Consider the following 22,562-nt stretch of genomic DNA (forward strand, 5'->3'; position numbering starts at 1 on the left):
TTAAATTAGTGCCGGCGTAAAAAGGGCCGATAAGGTATCACGGTATTATGTCAGAGCTAGGTGAAAATAGAGAATCGCTTATCCACTAAAGATTGATTGTCACACATACCCTTGTCTCAGTGCCTGAACTTTTCTCAAATTAAAATTATGAGTTATTAATTAAAGATGATTAAGAAATTGTGAACTGTTCAGTGAACTAAATCTTTTGTTGAGTTTAACCATTGCATTGTGTTTGTATACAGACCCCTCGAAAATTTTGCCCTGATGTAAGGAGTGAAAAACTGTTTAAAGCTGGGTGGGTGTCTACTGGAAAAAATATGTTGTCGAGAATTAGTTTGTCGCAAAAAATAAATCCAGACACATGTCTGGAATCAAAAAAAACTGTTTAAAGGCCTTTTCTGAATTTCGGACGCTTGTTTACCGAGATGGTGAATAAAAACACAACATAAAAGAATGTTAAACTTACTCGGGTGATAAAAATAGCCTGACACATTCAAGTGTCCACAAAAGACCTGATAGTCCAGAGTCGGATCAAATGGACTGCTAAACGTTTGAGAAAATTGCACCGGTACACCAACATGATCATTATAGCCCAATGATAATTGATTGAGTGAGATAGGTATAAAATAGGTGACACCATCATATCGTATGGTGCAATTCGGTAAAATATCATTGACGTAAGTTTGAGCTGTCACCACATCGCTCTTGTTGAACACTAGATTTACTTGTGCTTTTCCCACCTGAGAAATCAAGGAGAAAGAAAAAACTTTATCCCGCATCAGTGAGATTCTAGCGATTTCATTGGCTTTTTGGAGCAAAAAAAGGCGACTTCTTCTTGCTAACTGAAAATATTCTTAAAAATTAATAAACGGGGAGGGGTCCTAATAAGGTCCAGGGGTTTGAAAATTTTCAAAAATTAACAAGCGGGGGGCGTTTATTTGGCACCTAAGAGTACGTTAGAAACAATAAAAAATTTATCATACTATCTTAGTTTTATATATTATTCTGGAATTTATTTTTTGCCCTCTTTCAAATGTTTCGCTTTGACTTATAAATAAATGATCCAGTGGGCTAACAAATAGATCAGTGATGTCGATCCAGTGGGGTGACGTATAGATCAGTGATGTTGATATCAACTTACTGCAGTTGTTGGGTCCGTTGATACGGGAAACTAAAAAAAAAATAGAAATAAAGAAAAGTAACTTTATTTTTGAATACAGTCAACTGTTTTTAATTTGTTATTTATTTTTTATCTATGGATGATATAATCTCCATGTGCCAAAATTGAGGAAGAAATTACTCTCGGATAACTAATTGACGGGGGTCCAGAATAAGCGTGTTGGTTGGACTGTATTCAAACTTTTAACTACCGGGGGTGGAAACTTCAAGATAATAAATATGTTTTGGGGTCTCATTTAGGCAGTGGGGAGGGCAGTCCGGTTAATTGACCGACGGGTATGTGCGGCGGCTAAGGGTATGGTTTTCAAGATAGCAGAAATGCACTGAAAGGGTGCATCCTTTGGTAAATGCATTGTAGGGGTGGATATTTCAGCGAATCCGCAATTATTTCTCGGAAATTCTGATTTTTTTGCACTAAAAGAGTTGAAAATTTGAGAAAAATGCACTGTAGCGGTATGAAATTCATTGATTTTTTGCTGCAATTTAAGGGTGTGATTCTAAAAGCCAATTCTTTCACCGCATGTACAGTCAGTTGCTAAACCCACTACCCCCTTTCGCCGGTATAGTTATCTAGAATTCGCCGGGGTTAATTTTTCATTCGCCAGCTTTTCAAAAATTGGAGAATAATTTTCCAACGGGGACGATATTTTGGCCAATTTTTCCAGTGGGAAGGGGTCCCAGAGGGTCTGTGAGAAGGAGGTGTGCTATGAAAAGCAAAGCCAAACCTCCGTGCTTCATGAACTGTACCATATACTCTTTTTATAGTTGTTTCTCATACTTACTACTTGTAAATCAAACACATCAGAATCTAAGAAAGCCAACCAATTATGAATCTCTTCGCCAGACACACTATCGGCAAATGTCACGGAGACGGGGGTCCAACCTTCAAAAAGAATTGTAGGAGAAAGTTATCAGTCAGCCAGTGCAGTAAAGCTTAATTCGGTTCGGGAGCCAAAAGTAGATTAGACTTAAGGCGGGGAATATACGTTCATTCTGTTAAGGCTTCACTTTTTCTTGCCTGAGAAAGGTTATTCGCTTCTAGCTCTTCGGGCTTATACTTCATTGGTTAAACTTACCAAAAGCGAGTGCCTCTACAATGAAAACCACGTGATCGTCAAACGGTCCGTAAGTGTGCTCTGATTCGTCGAACGACATTTTGAAAGTGAATGGGTCTGTTGCATTTTTCTCAAAGTTGATCTAAAAAGAGATGCAAAAGTTAATTGCTTGATAGACTGGAGTCGTTTATAATGCATGTAATACTGATAATAAACACAAATAATGATACGGGATTTAGTTTGTATAAACGACTGGAAGAATCCGGTGTTCCAGCCTTTTAGATACCGGGCCTAGCTACGCAGAAACTTGCGTAGCGAAAAAACAATTTATCAAGCAACAACAAACTCTCAAAATAAAATCAACTCAAATGAAACATTTTTAACACACAAATCCACACACATTTTATTTTCAAGAATTTGTTTTGAGCGGTAAAAAATTTTAATTGCGATATTGACACTTTTTTTTGTTTGGAGTTAGTGCACAAAGGTTTCTAGACGACTAAAATTTACTTTTTTGCTTTATTTCTAATATGTCTGAATTAGTCGTCTAGCTTGCTAGACTAATTGGTTGAGTAAAATCCATTTTCTGTCTGAGAGGTTAATAATGGCTTTGACCATTTGTTTTGTTTTGCTTATTTTTGATAAACGCTGCTGTACTCAAATCTATAGAATTTTCTCTTTAAACAGTCCCAGAGACCTAAAAAGACCTCCGGGACCCAATTTCACTGGGCTTTAACTCCGGAACTAAGAGATTTCCGGAGCTCCCGTAGCTAACATCGGAAAGGGCATGAAATTTTGAAGAATAGGTTTGTTTTGGGGCGCCCTTACCCCTTAAACGATATCTGGCAGACGCAATATCAAAAGTTCAAAGTTCAAAAGAAAACTTTCTTGTCTCTACTGCAAATTATATAGAAACAGACTTTATAGTTACAGTTTCCTACCATACAAGAACAAAATGAAACAAATCTTTTGGACGATTTCTTAACTGACGTCATTTCCATCCAATAGAATAGCTTCATTTTGGTTCGTAATGGCAGGAAATCATAGACCATTTCACAGTCGAAATAGATCATGAGTAATCAGGACTGATTGCGTCGCGATAACGGTTTCCAGTTGGTTAGACGCAAAAATCTACAACATTTTTCAAAACTTTGAACCAATAGTAAGTCGTCATTAGCGCGCAGTGGTCCTGATTACCCATTACGCTTTGCGACTGTGAATTGGCCTATGGAAGGAAAGTATTTGAATACACTTACGTATGATGTGAAATCTTCATAAAAGTAAGAAGCAGTTTGAGCTTTGTTGGCCAAAACCAGCGCAATGATGGTTGCCACTAAAAATAATAACACTCATCATTTTCATATACCGTATTACTTCAAATAACGCCCGCTTTCTCGAACTCCCCCCTCAAATAAACGCCCCTCCTTTAAGGAAAATTTTTTAACGAACGCCCCCTTCGAATAAACGCCTCCCCCTAGGACCGGCGTTTATTTGAAACATGAAGCAGTAAGCAAGTATAATATGAAGAGAAACTTAGTTATGCAACAATAATCGTCCTCTTTATGTATTCGAACTGGTTTTGACCCATTTCTACATCCCTAAAATGACATATTTGTACTCAAACAGCAATGAAAAGGCAATATAAGGTTCCAATCCACGTTCCAAAAGTTATCTTATTTATTTGATAAAAGCCCCCTTCTTTTAAACGCCCCTTCTATAATCCAAAAATTTAACAAACGCCCGGGGTGTTTATTCAAAGTACTACTGCATGAAGGTTTACTATCCTTTATTTTTCATTTCAAATTTATCCCTGTCTTTGTTTCTTTTATTCCGATATTTAGCCTTTTTAAGGGCAAAATTAGGATTTTGAGAACATTTGCAGACTCTTGCTAATCTGAATTATTATTCGAATCTTTCCATAATAGGGACATGATATGCTCTTCCAGAAAATGTTATGGTGGAGGGTATAGTGTCCGAGGTGTCGTGAAAAATCTACAAAATTTGCCTTGTCCGGGGGGGGGGGTAAATTTGCTCTGTTTGGGGGTAATTTTGAATGTCCAGGGGGTCAACTAATGCTTGTCCGGGGGGTTAGATCTGCTATCCGGGGGTCAAAAGTCACAATGTCCGGGGGCCGGGGGGTAAATTTCCAAAAAAGGTTATATCATCCAAACCCATATTCAAATTCTTTTCTACAAGAACCCAATTTCGAATTGATTCTCAGTCCTTCTGTAAAGCCCTCTTAAAACACTCTATACAATTAGAATTTTTCTGTATCGGAAACAAAATAACTTCATGTTCAACTCTCAATTAGCGAGAGTAAACTTTAGATTGTATTTTGGAGGCCCCCCAAGCGATATACTCAGACCACAGTATCAAGGAATGGCAAGCATCACTTTGAAAAAGTCCAAATCACGCATCACGGCTCAAAATTTTTTCAAGTTACGATCGCGTTTTGACCTTTCATCACGCAATCACGAAAAGAAATTTCCAAATCACGTAATCACACTAGAAAAAAGTCCTTATCACGTCATCACGTAAACCACTTGGGGGCTTATTTTCGGTACAAAATATAACATTGCTGTACATTGTATTACATCACATTACTCACCGAAAAGCTTCTTCATTTTGTAAAAGAAATTTCAACTTTGACTTTTTTGGAAATTTACAACAACCACACCGTTCCACATTTTAACTGTCAGATATTCATAAATGGTCTAATATGTAAAATAAATAAATATTTCGTTAATAAAAAACAAGAAATTTCTTCGATTGAATTTTCTCCGGAAAAATATGTACTTCCTTTTTCATTCTTCAATTAATTTTTTTTACTATCAAAATTATATTATTTAAAAATAATCTGTCAAATTTTTTTAAATATTTTTGACAATTTTTTTTTTGAAATCATCATTTATTAAAATATATTGATCCGGAATCACATTGAATCAAATATTCAAGACTTGAATATGAAGAAGGAATGGTTTGGAGTATACAAAATTTCGTCACCACTTCGACACCTTGGAAACGCCACCGTCTTGTTATTTAAGGAGATTTTTAAATTTTCATACCTAAAGATGAATTTATAAGAACATAAATGGTTACTTTTTTGTACAAGAAATTACTTGTTTTGAAAAGGCAGTTCTTTGGAATCAGGTCAAAACGGTATTTAGAATTAAAGGTAATTTTTTTATTTTTCTACGCGCTTAAATCGATATTAAAGATTTCCCATTTATGAAAGTTTGCTCGTTTATCAGTATAAAATAGCACTTTTTTGATTCAAAAAGTAATTTCTATTAAAAGACACAAGTTTATCTAGTTTTCGTGGGAACTTTGATTTTCTAAAAATAGAATATTTGCCAATATGAATTACATATTAAAATTATGAAAGTTTTCGAATAGTTGAATCGGACATAGTCACGCAGGGGGGAGACTCAATTTTGGGCCACACGTATGGTCGTTTTTGAATCGAATGCTCCCCTGGGATATCATGTATCAAAAATTTTATAACGCTTGGATTAGACTATGTTATAGTCTAAGACAAATCGCTATCTAAGAAAAAAGCCCAAAGCCGAAGAAAATTCGCAAACGGGTTTTTTTGCCGAAAAGAGTTAACAGTCGGTAGAGTTTCCAGTCTTCAAAACTCTTCGAAACTCTCCCGCCGATTTTTTCCCGTATACCGCCATAACGCCATACTGCCATATTTTCCCGCCTTTACTATCACTGTAACGGACGATGTTATCGTCTACGCTTGGATGAGTGTGCTTAACCAGTGGGGTATAAGCAAGAGGGGCTACAATGTAATCTCTTAGGTAGGGTTTGAATACACCTTTTCGACCGTAGCCGCCAATTGCCGTTCGGGCATTATTTGTCCGTTTTACCAACCTAAAACCGGCCCGGTTTTTTTTTCGCACCTATAGACAATATAAAAAGGTGTAAAAAAGGATTGGATCGAGTTTAGGGGGATGATTAAATAGTAAAGTGGCACGTGCGACTACGGCCGAAAAGGTGTATTCGGTTATATTTCTTACATAAGTTAAGTGGCCAAGTTGATTGAGTGTAAAACGTATATTTGTTTATTGATTACATATCCACCCTATGATTGTAATAAAGCGCCGATATGCTGATAAAAGGCCCGACGCCTTGTTCGCAATATATTCTTAATATTATGACCAGCGAGTTCTTATGTTCTTATAAAATTTGTTCTTATAAAAACATATACTCTCCGTTTTTATATGAAAAGGAATAATAGACCTTTTCATAAATTACGTCACGAACATCACTTGCCTCGTATTCAAACAATTAACCATGGTCATTATATCTCTTGAGACAGATTTTTTTATGAATAGGAAGTATTTTTACCAAAATATTCTAGGAGTTAAGGCCGGTCTCCACTTGCGCGCGCTTTGATCGCACTTTTTCGAGCAAAGCTTCCACGCTATTGGTCAAAAGAAAAATAAAGCAACTTCATTGGCGCGATCTGACGTAACTTCCTACTTTCTCTCCCTTTGTTCCTCCTTTCCTTCTACACTTTGTTGGCATACAGTACACGTGTTTTATAAGAACAAACTATGTGAGAATATAAGGCTTCGATGACCAAAAAGAACATTTTAAGACTTCGTGGAAAATAGACATAAAATAGTCACAAAAAGGTGAAATTAAGAACATTTTAAGAACATTTTTAGGCTTACAACTCAAAAAGTTAAGAACATCCGAAGGCTTCAAAATTTTTAGATGTTCTTATAAAAAAACGTGTACAGTATTTCATTGATGGTGAAAATTTTTGCTGATTAAGCATGCAAAGAGATTAGCAAAAACTTATTCTATAGTAGAAAGGAAACGCACTAAAACGTGTAAAATTACATTTTGATATGATTGTTTATTTGTTTATTTTGATTATCTACAGGGATATCTTCCCAACGTTTTTTCAAAGCCCAGAATCGGCTCTTTCCTTTTATAAACAACCATTCTTTTGTGCATCAGGTTTTTTAGTATATATTCTACGAAAAATCATTTTTGACCCAATTATTTCATGGATACAGCCGCATCAAGAGGACAACGAATTCCAACAGCTTCTTTCACATTCTACAAATTTTGCTTCGTCATTTTATAATCACATTTTCGAAAATGAAGAGAATTTTATTTACTTTCTTGCTTCAATTCTTACAGGTAAGACTTCTTTGTTCTTGTCTTCCTTACTGATCTGGCCGGGTAGCGGAGGTATTCTTTTTAAGAAATCAGAATTTTCACTTCATTGAATTTCATCGAAAGTATGACTTACAGACGCTCCTGTGACCATGATATTTGCTTCAAATGCCTTCAAATGCTTTTAAAAAGTGAAAGAGAATTTCGCATTTAGATTCCATAGATTCCAAAAATGCAATAATTTTTGAGGTTGTAAAGGGGGATGGTTATAGGAGTGGATTGCGTAGTTGATTTAAATAAATTGTTTGTTGTTTATTTTAGATTGAACAGTAATTTTTTTAAAGTTACAAATATTTGACGTGAATTTAACCTCTTAGAGGTTAGGGGCCATTCAAAACTCATCCAAAATTCTTGCTATGTCATTGTTGTTGGTTGTTTAAGCAGAGGTTTTATGTTATTTTTGAGTAAATAATGATGTGTATACAGGATCAAGGCTAGTCACTAGTCAATTAAACTTTGTACTCTCAATTGGTTTTCGAGCTATACTTTTCTTTAGGGTACGCACCTCTGGGCCACCCCTTTTACCAGCTTACCATTTGCTTTCAAATATTTATATAAGAGAGTCCATTGAAAAACGAGCATACAATACATATCAATTGGCATGATGTTTCAAGATCTTTCCCCACTACGTGCCTTTTATGATCTAATCTTTTTTTAAATTCCAACTGGCGTGGATACACTTCTTAGAAAGACCTCTAGCGGCAATGGTATTATAATAATAGTAGTATAATATGATCAAAGTTCGAAATTTTCTTTACAATACCTGTATGATCAAATTCCTAAACCATGTTCTTTCGAATTTTTAGACTTATCCTCTATCTGTGTTAGACTTTTTTGTTGGCTCTTCTATATTTTAAGCATAGTATAAGAAAGCCGCGGCTTTCTTATACTATGTTTTAAGGAAACCTCGAAGAAGCGAGTGATTCTGTTTATTTCTCTTATTATTTTCCCATGTCAGCTGCACTGTCAAACACTTGACAATATACGTCCATACAAATGTATCATTTTTCATCAACATTTCTAAAGATATCAAACTATCTATTCTAAGAGCTTAATTCCTTTCATATGATCAGACGTTAAGTGCCCGGAATGCCATTCCATGCATTTATTTTGTAATATTTTTGTTCGGAAACTATGGACAAATTATGGGAGGTATTTTGGGTGTCTTACCCCCTTATACTCCCCCTCTGTCATATTTTCGTTTGGAAGTGACCAAAAAGAACTTATTAACAGTAATGAAGTTAACAGCTTTAAGTTATAAAGCAAGTAAAATGGGACATGGGAATAAAATCGCGTGAACTTTTTTCTAGTAATCAAGAGTTTTGAATGCATTTGCAACCCGTGTATTCTATTGTGCTCGATAGTACTGAGGTCTAATCAATGAAGTATAAGCCCGAAGGGCTAGAAGTCAATTTCCTTGGTAGGATTTGAAGCCAACAAATCCTACCAAAGTTGCGCGGCCTTGAGCGGCTCGCCTGGTTTTTACACAAATGACAGATTGAAACTAAAATTTACCGCTAAATTTCAATCGTAAACAAAGGAATTGCTAGATTCAATCTGTCGTCAAAAATATGGCGCATTTTTTAAGGCTTCACTTTTTCTTGCCTGAGAAAGGTTAGAGATTGAACTCTAGCCCTTCGGGCTTTAAACTCAATGGGTCTAATCCACACCGATTTCTCTGCCAGAACGTTGGCTAGTAAAATTTGAATTTAACTCAGAAGCTACATGAATCTTGATCTTGATATGCGTCAATAATCAATGGATGAGATCTTTTTTTTTCTGTCAGGCACACCCGAAGAAATTTTACCTCTGTTTGTTACTAAAAAGATCGAAATAGGCGCGATGTACGCATATTAAAAATACGATTCCCCAAAAATATAGGAGAATAGTCCAAAACAGTACATAAAACGGACTACTAAATCGGTCGTTCCATGCAATTTGGCATAAAATCGACACAATAGATTATAGAAGGAATGTTGATATACAACATACCAATAAACGTTAGCTTCTCAAAGTATTGCCCAATCTTTTATTACTAGTACAGTTACTGCTTAATTTGAAAATTTTTTGACTGTTTGTATAAAATGCACTTCACTTTTTAAAACAAACATAGCAGATATATTTGGCACCATAAAAAGCCTCTTATCCCTTCCTCCTTGCGGTCAAATGTTTTTATTTGTGCTTTTTATCGCAAATGCGCCTCCAATGGTAAAGGCCGAGGTAAACGATTCCAACATTTCATCCAACATAGAAATTGAAATGTTGGACGAATGTTGGATGAATTTTGGAAAGGTGTCGTTTCGTCGCAATGTCCAGCATCATTTTCATCCAACATGGGTGTTCATTCATTCTTTTTTTAATTCATTCTTTTCAAATTAGAAATGGTGAGAATTTTTATACCCAGTGTAACCAGTGCCACTACTGCTGTTCATGCGGACAAAAATTATAGTCTAACAATTGGAATTTTAAAATGCAGAGAAAATTCTGGCTAAAAATCGACTCTTATGGTGCAATTTCTTGAAATTTATTTATATCTATTTCAAAGCAAAAAATGGTCAAATTTTCTAAAATTTTGCAACAAAAACTATGTTCTCATTTTTTACACATATACAGTGCATTTTGGGAAGCCTGAAAAACGTACCTTTAAAGGGTCACACCTCTACGATAGATCGCTTAATTTCAGTGCCCGGGGGGGGGGCACTTGGTTTATTTTCCGAAAAAAAAACATTCGAGCTAGTAGCTTCTCTACCATTTTAAATTTGTTACGAGATTTTTCGAATTTTTGACAAAAAAACATTCGATTCTATTTCTAATTCCCTTTCAAATGTTGGATGTGAGCTGAGTAAACGAATCCAACATGATCCAACACGAAAAAAATAAGTAAATGTTGGACAAAATGTTTGATGGCGATCAAACTCCCACCCAACACTTTTTTCCTTCTTCCAACATAATTTTTTCTTCCTTTCCGATTTTTACATTCGAGTAAACGATTCCAACATTCCGTCCAACAGAGAGAAAATGGCATGTTGGATGGAATGTTCGAATCGTTTACCTCGGCCTTAATGGCTATTGATAAATCTGACTTTAAGTATTATAACTTTGAATAACTTTAGCCTTAGGAGTTCTATACAGTGGAAATTCGAATCGGCTTTGATTTTCACTTTTACAGTCGGTTGTCGCTATTTCAAAGTCAAACGGGCAAATCTAATGCATTTGAATTATACAAAATATATTATGAGCGTCACAAAATTAATTCGAATATTTATGAAGTTCAAATTTGCGAGGGTTTACAGTATGTTTGATATTGATCTTCCAATTTTCGCCGGACCGTTGCATTTACCCTGTCTTTAAGCCTCTATGATGTATTGCTTGTAACCAAGGGATAAGATTTGACAGGGTTAAATTGTCATAAAGCTAGGGACAACTTTTTCATTATCATATATTAAAGCATGACCGTAGAGCGTCCAGCTACGGTGCGCAAGGCTAGGGGTTCGATCCCCAGCCGGGTCATACCAAAGATTCCCAAAATGGTATTTGATACCTCTCTTTTTGGCGCCCTCCCCTACCTTCGGGTAGACAGCTATACGTAAAGGGAGCCTTCGGGTCGCCCTCAACTGTGGTTGCAAACTTACTTACTTATATACACCCCTGTGTCACAGACCCACTGGGACCCCAGCCCCACTGGAAAACTTGGCAAAAATTTCGTTCCCACTGGGAAAATGACTTTGATTTCATCCCCACTCGAAATTCAATGTGTAAAAATTGTACTCCAAAACCATCACCACTGGATTTTTAACCTTGGAACAATAGAATTTCTATCCCCATTGGGATTTCAATAGGAATTTTTTTCCCTACTGAGAAAAAAAGTTCCAGTATGGCTGTGAGACGGGTGTATATACAGTATTCAATTTGTTTGAAGCTTTATACTTTGAGAAAAGCCTAAAAAGAAGACAGAAAATAATAAAGATTCCTCCCCTTCTTTTATCCGACAAGGCATACATCCTAATAAATCAATTAAAGCAATATGTCAATAATTGTGTCGCAAAAATGCTAGTATGGATCACTATGCCGAAGCATGTCTAAACAGAAATTGTCTTCAAAGACACATTTAATATATCAAAAATATTTCTAAAACTGTTTGCGACCTTTTTAAGGTTTCATTTTATCATTTTACCGAGTACAAGGTCCATTCTTGACAGGAATGGATGAATAAAGTTGAGGAAAATGAGACTAATCAGAATTTGTATGGGAATTTTAATAAGTTGGGATCCCATTTGGGATATGGAAAAAGTAAAGCAATATGATAAATATCATCCTTAGCTTTATAACTTCATTTAAAGTAATCACAAACTTTCCTGCCTTCAACTCTTCTCTTTTTTACAACGTTCTACAACTCCTACATCGCATGTCAGCATACTCTCACGAACGCATTCAAAGTTGCATAAGTCAGCAGTTGAACAGTTTTTGTCCGTGACAATGATTTTTTAGTCCAGTCCTTTTACCTATAATGTAAACAAATTCATAGCACGTCCAAAGAGTAGGATTAGATATAGAGAACACCGTTGACTATTAACAAACAAACAAGGAATGTCTATGGATGTTGCAATGTTTCGTTCACTTTTTTATTAGATATCATACACGTTTTTTTTGTGAGAATATCTAAAAATTTTGAAGCCTTCGAATGTGCTCTTAACCTTTTGAGTTTTAAGCCTAAAAATGTTCTCAACATGTTCTAATTTTCACCATTTTGTGAGTATTTTTGCCCATTTCTTTAAGAAATCAGGTGTATTAGAGTCTGCGAAGCCTTAAAATGTTCTCCTAACTTGTTCCTAATATTTTGCCCATCGAACCCTCATTTTTTATATAGTTTTTCCTTATAAAAAAGCGTGTTTTATTGATCAAAATCTGTTAACTTTCCCTTGCACAATGTGTCTACTAATCAATATGTTGGCAGCTTTTTTCCGATCCTTTAAAAATCGAATTTAAGACAGTCTTGTTTCATAAAGGCTTTAAAAAGTAGATTTACCATGATCTTGCATTCCTTCTATTGGGAGAACTATCCTACTTCCCCCAATGGCTGACGGGTATTTAAAGTTTTCACCAAATGAAAATAAACAATCGAGTACTTTCTCAATTTATAAATTCGAAATGTAAATTCCGAACCACAACCGGTTTTACAACGGAAATAACATTCGAGGTTTTTTATTACCTATATTTCCTGATACTCGATATGGTGTTAATTCATTCTGAATTCCGAAACTATGCGATGTTCCTAAACACTTAAGTCCTCGAGAGATTTATAGCTTTCATATTTTTTTTCTAAAATCAATAGCCAAAACGGAAGGATGTTGTTCTTAATCCATATTTTTGTTACTTTTATGTCTGGGAGGATGAAAAGGGAGTAGAAAGGGATGAATTGAAATATAGTCTACTATGCAGACTTAACGTCGCCCTTTGATCATTTTGATGACGTTGACTCAGCAACTTAATCGTCTCAACCGGATTTATCAAAAGCTAACTGGCCGGGGTTTTTTATAAATAGGAAAATTTACACGGTTTTTGTTTGACCGAAATAACATCAGTAGAGTTTCATGGTGAAGGTTTCACGGCTGGCAGATAGGAACGGAAACAAGCCTTTTTCTGGCCCGGGGTGGAGGAACTAGACGAAAATTTGGACGGAATTTTCGAAATTAAGCCCTATGTCGGAGACAGAAACTTGGGTCGCTTTAGTCCGTATAAAACGGAAGTTTGTATATTCAAAATTTCCAGCATTTTCGCGCAAATCTAGTATTGCAAAGAAATTTTTTGTGACGAAATTTAAGGGGGAAAAATGACGGGATGCAGTAGCATAGACAGGAGGGGCGCAAAATTTGTGTAAGAGAGCAGATTTTTATGACGCTGTAACTATCTATTCATAATATAAAAGATAATTACTGTGTAATAAAGATCTGCTCTCCTACACAAATTTTGTGCCCCTCTTGTCTACGCTACTGGGATGGGAGAATCAGATACTGCCCCCTGAACCTCCTTTAATGATCCTATTTACAAATTCTGGTCTATGATAAATACATTTAAATGATACTATATTGTCCCTTAGGTTATCATTACGCACCAATCATGTCAGCCAAGAGATGATCAATATGGACATTACACTTGTATCAAGGGCCACAAAGAATGCTTGCCAAATTGGTACGACCCGAGCAGGAATTGCTTAGGTATGCATTTAATTACACCCTATGATAATAATTTATGGTTTGCAAGGATTGTTATTCCTTCGCTACAAATCTTTTATTAAAATGTGTTTTGATTTTTTGAAACGCGTTTACTCTGAACGTTTTTTTTATAACACTTTTGTAAGAAACTTAGAGGCTGAAAATGGTCCGAAAAATAAGGAATTGTTATTTAGGAACTGCTCAGGCTGAGAATAAGAAATTAAGTTAAGGAATAGAAAGTCAAACTTCAACTTGCTCACATTTACAAAACTTGAACAAAAAAATGACAAAATATTGACGAAACAACATTCAATAAACGCCTTTTTCTTTACTGTAGTCCAGTGTTATACTTAGACATTCGTTACATACTTAGCAAATCCAATTTTAGCAGTCAAGTCAATAAGGATAACTCGATAAGGAACTTTGAAGCTGAAATTCTCTGGAAATCCAGGTTCGGAGCCAATTTAAGGTTCCTTACAAAAAAAACGCGTATTTAATTTATGTAATGTAAAATCCCAGGCATTATGTTTTTGTATGTTTTCTTTTACCTGAGTGGCAATATTATGAAAGAGATGTTCGAATTACTTAGAAATCGTATGATTTTTATAACACCGAGGTCAAAAGGAGATCCTCCACTTCAATGACCTTTCATTTTCCAATTTCACAATGTTTGTTGTCAGTTGTGAAATATCTTATACATTTCTATCATTATGCAGTTTTGAAAATCCCCAATTGGAGAACGAAACCGACCCTTACCGCCTGCACATACATACCCAGCCCCTTTTTGCCTAAGTATCCCCCCCAGGCTACCTTCCTTCAGGAGTAGTCTGTCTATCTAGCTATGTTATGAAAGCTGATCTTCAGGGTCAATGTGGCAACGTTTTAGGTTAACAAAAAGACACTATAATTGAATTGCTAGACTGATGATATGTTCTTCTTTTAGAAACATGCAGTATTCCAACAGACGATCGAAAAGATTGTGGTTTCCATGGAATCGATAAGCAACATTGCATAGCAACAAAAGGTTGTTGTTGGAAAGAAAATCACGATAATAGAAAAATACCATGGTGTTTTCACGGTGAGCTTTTTAGTAAAGTTTTTTTACTCAACCTTTTCCTTTGTATCCCTCCCCAGCTATTATCTACCTAGTTCTAAAGCAGTTAATTCTGAAAGTTTTTTTGTAAAACATGTCAAGCTTTTTTAGGTAGGCTTTTAGTTCGAGCTAAAAAAAACTCGAATAATGTTAGTTCGAATTAGAGGGAGACGCCCTACTTGTACTACAGCATAATTTCAAAGAGCCGACTTCGAGTCAAACAAAATAATATTGTTAGATGAAGGCATGTGTAAAGGTAATTTAAATTTTGATTGCGAAATCGGCTATGATGTTGTTGTAAAGTCCATAGAGGCCAGATAATAATACTACTAGTAAAAATAGGTGTCAACTTTGGATGCAGTCCAAAATCACTAATATAATCCTACACAAAATACTACACTGTTATACTTTTTTTTGAAGTTGTTTAACCGCCAAATTAATTTTTATTGTAAAATAATTTTTAGCCTTTGAATTTACAGTAGAGTCTCTATCTATAACTTGAACATGTGCACAAGACTAAAATTTGTTCGAGTCATTGAAAATTCGAGTTATAATATTTTCTTCATGGGTTTGTTATCTGAAGGGAACGTTAAGGAAACATCTCATGTCGAGTTACAGAGCTTTGTCAAAAGCTTTGACTTTTACATTTGGGTAGATAGCTATCAAAAGAGAAATCTTCGGGTAGCCTCCGACTGCGGTCGCTAATAGTTAATGTGAGCTTTCACCTCTGATAAACTTGTAGGCAAATATGTGGCACCTCCACCAACGCAACCTCCTTCGACAACTCCATCGTCCTCATCTTCAAGTGAACCACCATCGATATCATCAACAAAATCATCAACAACTTTATCACCGTCTTCAACAACGTCCACAATACCTCCAACAACCAGTTCGCTAGCAGTTAAACCATCATTTTCAAAATCTTTTCTTCTTGCAACTTCAAGCTCAGCAAATGATATCCGGCCATCCTCAAGTAAGTTTTTTTGAGTATTAATGCAAAAATATTATTTTAAAACTTGTTGTTTTTCAAAATACATTTATTGGAAGAGAGATTATGTTCCAATTTACAAGAATTAAAATTACTTTAAATGTCTACAGTTATTACAATGATCCGCTATCAAATATATTAACTTTTTCTCCCTGGTGATTGGGACCTACTCCTTTTGAAGAATTACAGATCGGGTTGACCATTTTAATTGAATAGAACTAAGAAATTTGTATACTATATCGAAATATTAGAATCACCTTACACAGTCTTTTCGAATCGATTTCAAGATAATGCTCCAAAGAGCATTTAAAATTCTAAATCTCTTACTTTAGGTCATGTTGCAGCATTGTCTTCAAGCCAGTCAACTAGATTTCAACAATCTTCTTCAACAAAATTGGAACCATCTTCATCAACAATAAATGTTGTCAAACCTTCATCAACAAAATCTATTCAACAAAGTTCACCAGCACAAAAACAAACATCATCTGTACTCATATCATCCAACTCTCAAAAAATTCTTAAACCATCTTCAACAAAATCGAGAACAAAATATTCACCATCTTCAACAAAAGAAGTTAAATCCACGCCAATCAAACATATACAACCTTCAACCAACGTTCTAGTTTCTTCATCCTCAACAATAAAATGTCATACTCAACAAATAATATCAACAATTACAGTAACAAAACTTATAAAACAATCTTGCTCCAATCAAAAAGTTCAATCAACCCAAAGAAATAGCAAAATTTCCAACATTTATCAAACTAGTACTCACATTCAACCAAGAAAATCCTCTTCAAAAAACATTCAACCATCATCTTCAGTCAAACAACAACAACAACAAAACTCCTGTATAAACACTGGACAACTTGGCAATTCTGATGAACGAATAGCTGGCGTTGAAAAGACACCAATGTTGATCATCATTATTCTCGGTGTATTGCTCCTCTTCTTCATGATTGTCTCCATCTTCCTCTTCTGTAAAGAACAAAGGTAAACATTTCTCATTATTATTGAGTTTATGTAGAGTTGACTCTCTCTAATTCGATCTTCAAGGGACTAAATGTTCTCTTCGAATTAGAGAAAGATTTGAATAACAGAGAGTAATTTAAACCACTTACCAGCTGAGAAGACTAATATTTTAGTTCGAATTATAGAAAGATTCCATTTATAGAAGTTCGAATTACAGAGAGTTGACTGTATTCGAGTTAAATCTAAGGAGGCAGTTTATAGCAAAGTAGTCGTGTCTCTAAAATCGCCGTCCATTTTGCTCTGCGACGGTAAAAAAAACAAAATACCGTCGTCTAGTTAGATGAGGCGATATAGAGCCGTACATCAACTATCGACATTGTTTTGTATCGATTTCACTTACCGTTGCGCTCAATATCCTCCCGATACATACTACTGTATTCATAATATTCACTGATAGTAGGGGCCATTCTTTAGGACCCGTGACAAAAATTTCCGGAGTGGAATTTTTTTTGCCTATTCGAAAGAAGAATGTATTTAGAAACTTTTTTGAGAGGGAGTAAATTGATTAGGTCCAGCGATTTTTTCATGGGGAAAAGACTGACGTCACAAGCAAAAACCCTTAGGACCCGAAATTTGACGAAAGTCGCTAAAACACAAAACCACTTATACCTTTGGAAAGCTCTCAAAAAACGATATAGAGGACTTTTAAGCGGATATGGTCGATTTCTCAACGTAACTCGAGAAAATTAACGCCAAACATCGAGAAAACGTCACTTTGGCACCGTTTTTCTTGAGTTACGTTGAGAAATCGACCATATCCGCTTCAAGGTCCTCTAGTATATCGTTTTTCGAGAGCTTTCCAATGGTATAAGTGGTTTTGTGTTTTAGCGAATGAACAAAAAAAACTCCACTCCGGAAATTGTTGTCACTGGTCCTAAAGAATGACCCCCTACTATATAAGTAATGTTTTCTACGGAAACAATCCGGTTTTTTACCAGTTGTGGCAAATTTTCTTAATTTTGAATTTGTTAAATTTTGCCACTACTGATTAAAAACCCGTGGTCTTTCCATAGTAAACACTCGTCCTTATTTCAATAAACTTTATTCAGGCAGCAGTTGCCTTATTTTAGCCATCCAAGTTACGCCCGGTCTATTACCCTTTGGAAATTATTTTAGTCTTAGATATTTTACTTTTGTTTAATCCAAAAGTCCTACTTTTGATTCCTGAACGTTGGAATCTCTGTCTGTCTTAGGATAGAGCCTTTTTTCCCGCGACATGAAATTTTATTTACGCATGTATCAATCTGTCTGTCTGTCTATCTGTATATTTGTTGTGATAAATATTCCATTAATTTTAATGTAGGTTAAAGAAGCGATACGAGAAATTTGAAAGTGGTCAATTTGCATTAAACTTCAAGAATCCGGTTTTTGCTGATAAAGCCATGAACATTTATGAATAACAGATGTTGAAATTCGTTTTTTTTTTTTTTGCAAGAAACAATTTCTGCAATCTGACGAAGTATTCAAATTGTTGATTAGCTGATGTTTATGCGTTAAATAAATGACATGTTTTCCTGCACTTGAATCACAAATTTGACGTAAATTGCACTATTTTTGTACATATTTTTATAGACTTGTAGATGTTTCAAATTTCTTAAAATCATGATTCTCTTTCCAAAAAATTATTAAAATAATACAAACTTTTTGTGTTTTTAATTAACAGAACTAAATAAGGCTACTCATAATAATCTAACTAAATTAAAGTCTATTCACGATAAGTGTGCACTCTTTTTTCTTTTACCTATAACTTTTGAAGGAATTCTTCAATCTTTATAAATTTGGTATCATTGGAAAGATATTAGTGAGTGGAACAATTTGAAATAAAAAAATCTTTAAAAAAATTCTAAAAATGAAGATGAAAAAGAAGAAGAAAAAGATGAAGATCTTGTAGAAAAGTGCTATAACTTTCATTTTTACTAGAGAGATTCTTTGATCTTAGGAGATCATCACTGTGAAGAAATTTCATTAAAATGTTTATTCAATATAAAGTTATGATACAAAGTTAATAAGTGGTTGACCCCAAAAAACAGCAAAAAACTGCAGAAAACAGCGTTTTTAGACGTCAATCAGCTTATAACTTTGTTTGATATCTTTTGACTGAATAAATATTTTTGAGAATTTTTTTCACAGTGATGACGTTCGATGATTAAAGATTCACTTCAGTGAAAATGATAGTTACAGCACTTTTCTACAAGATCTTCATTTTTTTCTTCTTCATTTTCATCTTCATTTTTATAATCTTCTTAAATTTTTTTTTATTTCAAATTGTTCCACTCACTAATATCTTTCCAATGATACCAAATTTATAAAGATTGAAGAATTTCTTCAAAAGTTATAGGTAAATGAAAAAAGAGTGCACACTTATTGTGAATAGACTTTAGTACCCATGACTCGGTATAAGAGAAATCGAAGCTCTTTTTTTAGACTCCTGACTCTCTGACTTTCTTCGCCAACATGTATAGACTGGAGGGCCTGATTTAAAAACGAGAATCTCTTTATGGGGCCCCCCCAGCGGTTTGCGTGAATGCGTGAATGGGCTTTTTTGGTTGCGTGAATGCGTGAAAATCGAAAAAAACAATGCGTGAATGCGAGAATTGAAAAAACTTGCGTGAACGTGAAAATCCATATTTCTATTGCGTGAATGCGTGAATCTGCCCTGTTTTTTTGCGTGAACGCGTGAATTTTTCCTTTTCACAGTTTGTAGAAAACCCCAAGGTGCGCACCTATCCCAAATTCAAGGGATGTCAGGTGAAGGTGCACAAAAAAATCAGCAACTTTCAAATTCTCTATTTTATAAAACGACTCATGATTTAGATGCGCTTTCTAGCAATCTAGACACCTTAAATTTCCAGATATTTTTGCTCGGGCCAAACATGTATTGGCCCTCGAATCTTAAATAACTCTAATTTGCCCCCTTGAAAGTGTTTGTTTAAGATAAAACCATGGTTATGCATGATGAGTGATCCAGGGCCAGGGCCAGACCCACTGGGGGCAGGAGGCGGCCATGAGTCTTCACCACGTTTTTGCAAATAAAAAGAAACTTATTTCAAAAATATCTTTACTGTAGACTTTCGATAACCTGATTTCTTGGCAAAATTAGTCTGAAATGGAGTCGTATTTAAGCACATCAGAGGGTTAAAATAGAAATTTTCTCCTGTCGGCGCAAAACATGGTTGCGCCTCCTTAGTCACTATGTTTTCGGCCCCTACACGTAGGAAATTAATTCGCGAGCCCCGATTAAAACCTTTCTTTTTAATTTTTTTTGATCGCCTCGCTCGCAACAAATGTTCATTCTTTTACCTCATTTTAAAAGCTATCAAGCGATCGTACCTTGCCTCTAACGAATTTAGACTACATTCTTTTTCAATGGTGTTAAAGAAAGCATTTTTAGCCAAACGCGAGTGACAGAAATGCAAAAAATTCCTCTCTGCGTAAACAATGGTTGCGTCTCCTTACCCTTGAGCTAAGCATCATGGTGTCATACTCGAGTTTGTTTGACCTATTTTTGATAATGTTTAAGCTATTTTTTTTACAAAAATTCGCCTGCGGCGCATATCTTTTCACTTACTATCGCGATACGTTAACTGCAGAAGCTTCACCTTCTCCAAACGATCGTGAGAAGCTTCTAACTTGTCACGATCGTTTGGAGAAGGTGAAGCTTCAAATATTTTGCGTGATGGCGTGTGATTAAAGTTGAAAAATTACGTAACGCTTTCTATTTGGGGACTTCTTATGACGCTACCAAACACGGTGTTTTATAGTCAGGTCTACATGAAAAAATCACTACTGAGTTAAGTTTTTCTCAAGTGCATGACCATATCCGGTCGAATAATATCTCGAGTACAGCCTTGTCATACTTTTTTATGCAAATCGAACGTTTTACTCCATAATGGCGGAAATTACGTGAATTACGTAACTCTATTTTTGACATTTTCCCCGATTTTTTCCGAAAATTTCCCCGATTTCCCAAAAAATTGGGTTTGCGTGAATTCCGAGAAAAACTTGCGTGAATGCGTGAATTGCGAAAACATTTTGCGTGAATGCGTGAAATTTGCGTCCGCTGGGGGGGGGGCCTCCTTTATACTCGCCTTTATTAACTGGTTGAAGTAAAAGCCGGTCAATACACGAAAATGCGCTATTTTGACTGGTTCTCTAGCGGTCAATATAAAACGGTAAAGACCACTTCAGTGCTTTGGTCAAACTGACGATGATTTTGAAAAAGGAAATTTGTTTCATACATGATTTAAAAAACTGACGTTGCAATGACTTCTCATAAGAAAGTGACGTCAGAATAAATCAAAGAAAATATTGGGTAAAAAAGAAACGAAAAAATAATGGAAAATGAGTGGAAAATGCATTTTTTTGGCCAGAAACACACAAAGAATGTTCACCAGTTAATAAGCACAATAATATAACTGTTTTCTCGGTCAATACGTAAAATATTGACCTTATCCTGCGCACAGACCTCGCAAGCTCGGTCTGTACTTCGGCTGCGGTCAATATTTTACCGTATTGACCTCCAAACCAGTTATTCGTATTGTATTATTATTTTATAAAGGGCTACTTAGACTACACAATATATTGACGAACAATATTCGACAATATGGTTTGCGGACCGTAATGTACGAAGTAAACAACTGGTACTCTATTATAAAAAGGAATTTTCTTTCCGTAAACAATCCCCCTTTATTGTTGGAATATTGCAAATCGAGCTGACAATATATTGCGGACACCTTTTCAATATATTGTCGACATTCAGCAATATATCATCAATATATTGCCTGACAATATATTGTGTAGTGTATGTAGCCCTTAAGAGTTTTTATCGAGCACTTTTGGCGTTAAGAAAAATTACAAGGTTGTACAATACATATTATTTTATAACAGCTAATAAGACTGAGGCTTAGCTGTTCTTCTTCCTGTTTGACTTTGTGGCTTAAAATGTTTAAAATTTGCTTTACTTTATTCGCTCACATATTTTTTTATAAGAGCAAACTATATAAGAACTTATAAAAGGCTTCGATGGCTAAAATGTTCAGAACAAGTTAAGAACATGTTAAGGCTTTGCAGATCAAAAGCACCCGATTTCTTAAGAAAATAGACTAAAAAATGGTGAAAATGAGAACATGTTAAGAACATTTTCAGGGTTAAAACTCAAAAAGTAAGAACACCCGAAGGCTTCAAAAAATCTGGATGTTCTTATTAAAATAGTTTACATTAAAGGAGGAAATTTTGACGGAAAGAAAATTTTGGCGGATTTGGTGAAAATCTGCCAAATTAAGTTTCCGTCAAATTTAATTTTTTCCCTTATTCGCCAAATTTAAGTTGCTCTATTTATTCCCCCAGTGTGCTATTTCAGGTTTTTTCTTTTTTAATGGCGTTTTTTAGACAAAAATATCCTTCGTCCGCCAAATTAAATTCCCGCCAAAATTTCTTCCTTTAATGTGTTGACTTTAAGAGGGCTTCATCAGAATTTTCTTAGCCTTTTCGGAAATCTTGGGATTGGGATTTTTCTTAGGTTTTGACTAAAATTGTTCTACAAAAGAGCATGAGACCGAAAAGGCTAGGCTTTTCACTAGTCAGGAATTTTTATTAAAAAAAATGATAGATAGACCCTTTCTTTGAAAATTGTTCGATACTTTTGTTTAAAGAATTACTATATAAAAATCAAGAATTAGTTGCTGAAACTCCAATGATGGGATTTCACGGATCACACAATGTTTGCATTATAAATTAGTTTTCCCATATCAATGTTTCCCATTTGTTTTCTTTCCCCAAAAAGCCAACAAAACAGAAAAAATGAA

General features: G+C 35.1%; 2 protein-coding genes across 2 annotated transcripts in view; one reads left to right on the forward strand and one right to left on the reverse strand.

The window, feature by feature from the left end:
- The window catches only part of LOC136810946 (polycystin family receptor for egg jelly-like), a 40,914-nt gene extending 35,880 nt beyond the window's left edge, over positions 1-5,034 (reverse strand). The window contains exons 1-6 of the mRNA XM_067067532.1: positions 4,843-5,034; positions 3,491-3,567; positions 2,256-2,376; positions 1,962-2,062; positions 1,142-1,171; positions 467-740 (exon numbers count right to left, since the gene is read on the reverse strand). Of these exons, the coding sequence (XP_066923633.1) occupies positions 467-740; positions 1,142-1,171; positions 1,962-2,062; positions 2,256-2,376; positions 3,491-3,567; positions 4,843-4,858 (619 nt within the window). The 5' untranslated portion in view covers positions 4,859-5,034. The remainder of the gene's footprint in view (positions 1-466; positions 741-1,141; positions 1,172-1,961; positions 2,063-2,255; positions 2,377-3,490; positions 3,568-4,842) is intronic.
- A 2,223-nt stretch (positions 5,035-7,257) lies between these two features.
- On the forward strand, positions 7,258-18,395 carry LOC136810950 (uncharacterized). Its single transcript, XM_067067541.1, has 6 exons — positions 7,258-7,397; positions 13,531-13,648; positions 14,589-14,723; positions 15,481-15,711; positions 16,059-16,719; positions 18,062-18,395. Exons 1-6 carry the CDS (start codon positions 7,356-7,358, stop codon positions 18,156-18,158), a joined length of 1,284 nt encoding a protein of 427 aa, XP_066923642.1. The 5' UTR covers positions 7,258-7,355; the 3' UTR covers positions 18,159-18,395.
- The last annotated feature ends 4,167 nt before the right edge of the window (positions 18,396-22,562 follow it).

This window comes from Clytia hemisphaerica, unplaced genomic scaffold (genome assembly GCF_902728285.1).
Source record: "Clytia hemisphaerica strain Z4C2 unplaced genomic scaffold, Clytia hemisphaerica genome assembly, whole genome shotgun sequence".
Classification (NCBI taxonomy): Eukaryota; Metazoa; Cnidaria; class Hydrozoa; order Leptothecata; family Clytiidae; genus Clytia; species Clytia hemisphaerica.

Bases quoted from the DNA above. Each gene is read 5' to 3' on its own strand.
- LOC136810950 (XM_067067541.1), top strand. From the start codon at position 7,356: ATGAAGAGAATTTTATTTACTTTCTTGCTTCAATTCTTACAG. The intron at 13,649-14,588 runs GTATGCATTTAA...TTCTTCTTTTAG, and splicing joins CCCGAGCAGGAATTGCTTAG to AAACATGCAGTATTCCAACA. The intron at 14,724-15,480 runs GTGAGCTTTTTA...ATAAACTTGTAG, and splicing joins AATACCATGGTGTTTTCACG to GCAAATATGTGGCACCTCCA.